The sequence below is a fragment of the Priapulus caudatus genome, unplaced genomic scaffold (genome assembly GCF_000485595.1).
Source record: "Priapulus caudatus unplaced genomic scaffold, Priapulus_caudatus-5.0.1 Scaffold1753, whole genome shotgun sequence".
NCBI classification, from domain to species: Eukaryota; Metazoa; Priapulida; class Priapulimorpha; order Priapulimorphida; family Priapulidae; genus Priapulus; species Priapulus caudatus.
The window spans coordinates 52,245-55,344 of NW_014578814.1; the positions used below are offsets into that span (position 1 = coordinate 52,245).

A 3,100-nucleotide genomic window follows, 5' to 3' on the forward strand; every position below is an offset into this window, starting at 1 on the left:
GTGATTTAATCACGTGACTCGCGGGTTTCCTTGTCGCGTTATAAAAGCATCTGTTGTGCGCGGCGCGGGCCCTTTTTGCTTGTGCCGTATTTATACATTGGCGTGCGCTCGCGCATCGTTTCCACTGTGCACCATACATTGTAAGTATTGTTTCTTTGTTCTTGCCTAATTGCTGATAATTTGGATTTTTATTATATAATTTTGGATGTAATGAACATTTCAACATAATCTCAGCGTGTTACTCTCGCTCGTGTCTCATCCGATGCTTCCTCTATCGTCTATAGAGAGGTCTGTACCCGTGCTCGCGTTGCCGCGAGATGACGTGTCGCCGCTCCCAGACCAACCGACGCCGGCCAAGCCCGGCGCCGAGGAAACGAGCAGCGAATCATCGACCTGTGCGAAGCAGGCGACCTGCACACCGGCGCCCCCTGTCTCGCCGTTGTCGCAGATACACGCGAAGGTCAAACCCGCAGGTAACCCGACGCTCTTTGTCAGATTGTAGATTTTTCGCATCCTCGTCACTGTCGTGTGCGAACAGCGAATGTTGGAGCGATGTTGTAAAGTGGCGCCCTCTCTGGTGATTTTTGTGATATTCCGCGTCTGCCGTCGCTCGGTGAAGTGAGAACGGCCAGTATTAATGCGATATTGTATGGTGGCGCCCTCTATCTGCGCGACTAACGTCGAGCATTCGGCGTCGGCATCCGATTGTCAGATTGCGAGGATGCGGCGGGGCGGTCTGTGAGCCCGCTGTCAGCGGGAAAGTTCCTTCCTTCTCCCAGCCCGGTCCTCCTCGCTGCACCGCTGCCTCCCCGTTTGCCGCCGCGGCAACCATCGCCAAGCAACCCGTCGTCAAGGAAGCTGCCGCGGGAACGGTGCTGCCGGGTGTTCATCCCGAGTCTGTACACGTCGCGTCGCCGGGGGTTCGGTCGTGGACACGCGTCGCACCGGTAGCTGGTGGTACTAGTGTTAGGTCGTGGTCACGCCCGACAGTGAAGCGCGGGTTATGTACCTGGTCGTGGACTGAGCCGCGTCGACCAGGTAGCTGAGCGGGGTTGAGTGGTTGGTCGGTGGCTATGCACGCCTTCGATCAGGTAGCTGGGGGTAGGTGGTGCCGCGGGGCTCCCTGGCTCTGTATTCGCCGGCGGCTGGCGGGCCTGCGGCGCCGGCGTGGTTACGGTCGGTGGGATCAGCCTCGACCAGGCCCCGGTCGTACGGGCGGTTTTAGTGGGTTTAGGTCAGCCTGGCATTCCACGCCGTCGCACCAGGGTGCTGTAGTGGTCGCGGTAGGTCGGAGATCCACGCCCGACCAATCTCTGGCGTATGCGGGGGGGTAGTGTTCGGCCGGGTAGTGTCGGGCTGGATGCATCGCTCGACGGGCAGGGTAGCTAGCGTGGTTGTAGGTGGTGCCAGTAGGTCATGGATCGACGCACTCGAGCCGAGGGTAGGCTGCGGTTCAGTTTGTAGGTCGTGCGAGTCCCACGCGCGGTCGGAGCCCCCCAGGTTCGCAGTCGTGGGGTTACGTTGTAGAGTCTGTGGGAGTTGTCATTCTGTGCATTCTTCTGCCCCGTTCTGGTCAGCTGGCGTTAGTGGGAGTAGGTCTGGATCCACGCCGTCCGACCAGGTAGCTGGGGCGTAGTGTTAGCGTAGATCACGCGTCTCGGACCAGGTAGCTGGGCTGGTGATGTCCGTAGGTCGTGGATCTCACGCCGTGTCGGACCACGGGGGTAGCTGGGCTGTCTAGGTCGTGAGATCCGACGCCGTGTGAGCCAGGAAGGGGTGTGGGGGTACGCGGTTGTTGGTAGCGTCGTGGATGCACGCCTCGACCAGGGCGAGGGGGTCGTAGTGTTAGGTCGTGCGATCAACGACGTGCGACACCGTACGCGGGGAGTAGCTGTTAGGTCGGTGGATGCACGCCTGACTCACGGTAGCGGGGTTAGGTGGATAGGTCGTGTGGATGCACGCCTCGACAGCTGTAGTACCTGGGGTATAGTGTGTAGTCTGGCGATGCCACGCCTTCGACCGAGGGGGGCGGGTAGGCGGCGGCGGGGTTGTGCTTTATAGGTCGTTCGTGATCCACGCGCATCGACCAGGGTAGCTGGATTCGTATTATGGTCGTGCATGCCATGCCTCGACCGGTGGCTGGGTATAGTAGTTTCGTGGATGCACGCCCCGACCAGGGATGCAGGGGACGTTAGTGTTATAGGGGGTTGTGGGATGCCGGCCTCGTACCATAGGTAGCTGGGTTAGTGTTAGGTCGTGGATCCACGCCTCGACCAGGTAGCGGGGGTTAGTGTTAGGTCGTGGATGCACGCCTCGACCAGGTAGCTGGGTTAGCGTTAGGTCGTGGATGCACGCCTCCACCAGGTAGCTAGGTTAGTGTTAGGTCGTGGATCCACGCCTCGACCAGGTAGCAGGGTTAGGGATAGGGGAAGCACCTTACCACCTGGACAGGCAGGTTAAATTCGGAGAACTAAATCAAATTCCAAAAGGCTATACAAAGATGACCGAGTTATGTACACACATATACGTAATGTCTTATGGTGATATTGTTGTACAGTTGTTGTTTACAATGACACAATTTTATTGCTATTCGTTGCAGGTTGAAGGCAGGAGTAATAACTAGTGGACACTAGAAACACGAGACTGTTCAACAAGAGAGATGACAAGCAACCGTACTGACTTGAAAATCATGTGTGCAATGTGATATCGATGCTGTGTGTGCGTGTGTGTGTGCGTGTGTGTATCTGCTGGTAGTGCTGTTCCAACGTGGTGGTTAAATATGCACAACGACACGGGGTTACAAACTGTACGATATGTTGTATTCTTTAACTTTACGGTGAGGCTTTCTCATGCTGTATGGGTTTTCATTTGCCCAGGAGCTAATATTCGTTAATGCGAAGTCATTGCATAAGCATATCTAGTTCGCAAAAGTTGGGTTATGTAGAAGCATATCTATACAAAACATTCAGCCATGATAAAAAAACATTATCCGTGTCACTGCAATATTGATTATTTTATCGGATTAATATATTATTAGCTCATCTGACATAGTCAGATGCAGCTTGTAGAATCGCATGATCGTCCGTCCGTCCGTCCGTCC

The 3,100-nt window shown here is 55.6% G+C and overlaps 1 protein-coding gene across 1 annotated transcript in view; it reads left to right on the forward strand.

Moving 5' to 3' along the window:
• The window catches only part of LOC106817519 (Golgi-specific brefeldin A-resistance guanine nucleotide exchange factor 1-like), a 40,652-nt gene extending 37,926 nt beyond the window's left edge, over window positions 1-2,726 (forward strand). The window contains 4 exon segments of the mRNA XM_014822188.1: window positions 285-473; window positions 713-920; window positions 2,254-2,277; window positions 2,600-2,726. Of these exon segments, the coding sequence (XP_014677674.1) occupies window positions 285-473; window positions 713-920; window positions 2,254-2,277; window positions 2,600-2,633 (455 nt within the window). The 3' untranslated portion in view covers window positions 2,634-2,726.
• The last annotated feature ends 374 nt before the right edge of the window (window positions 2,727-3,100 follow it).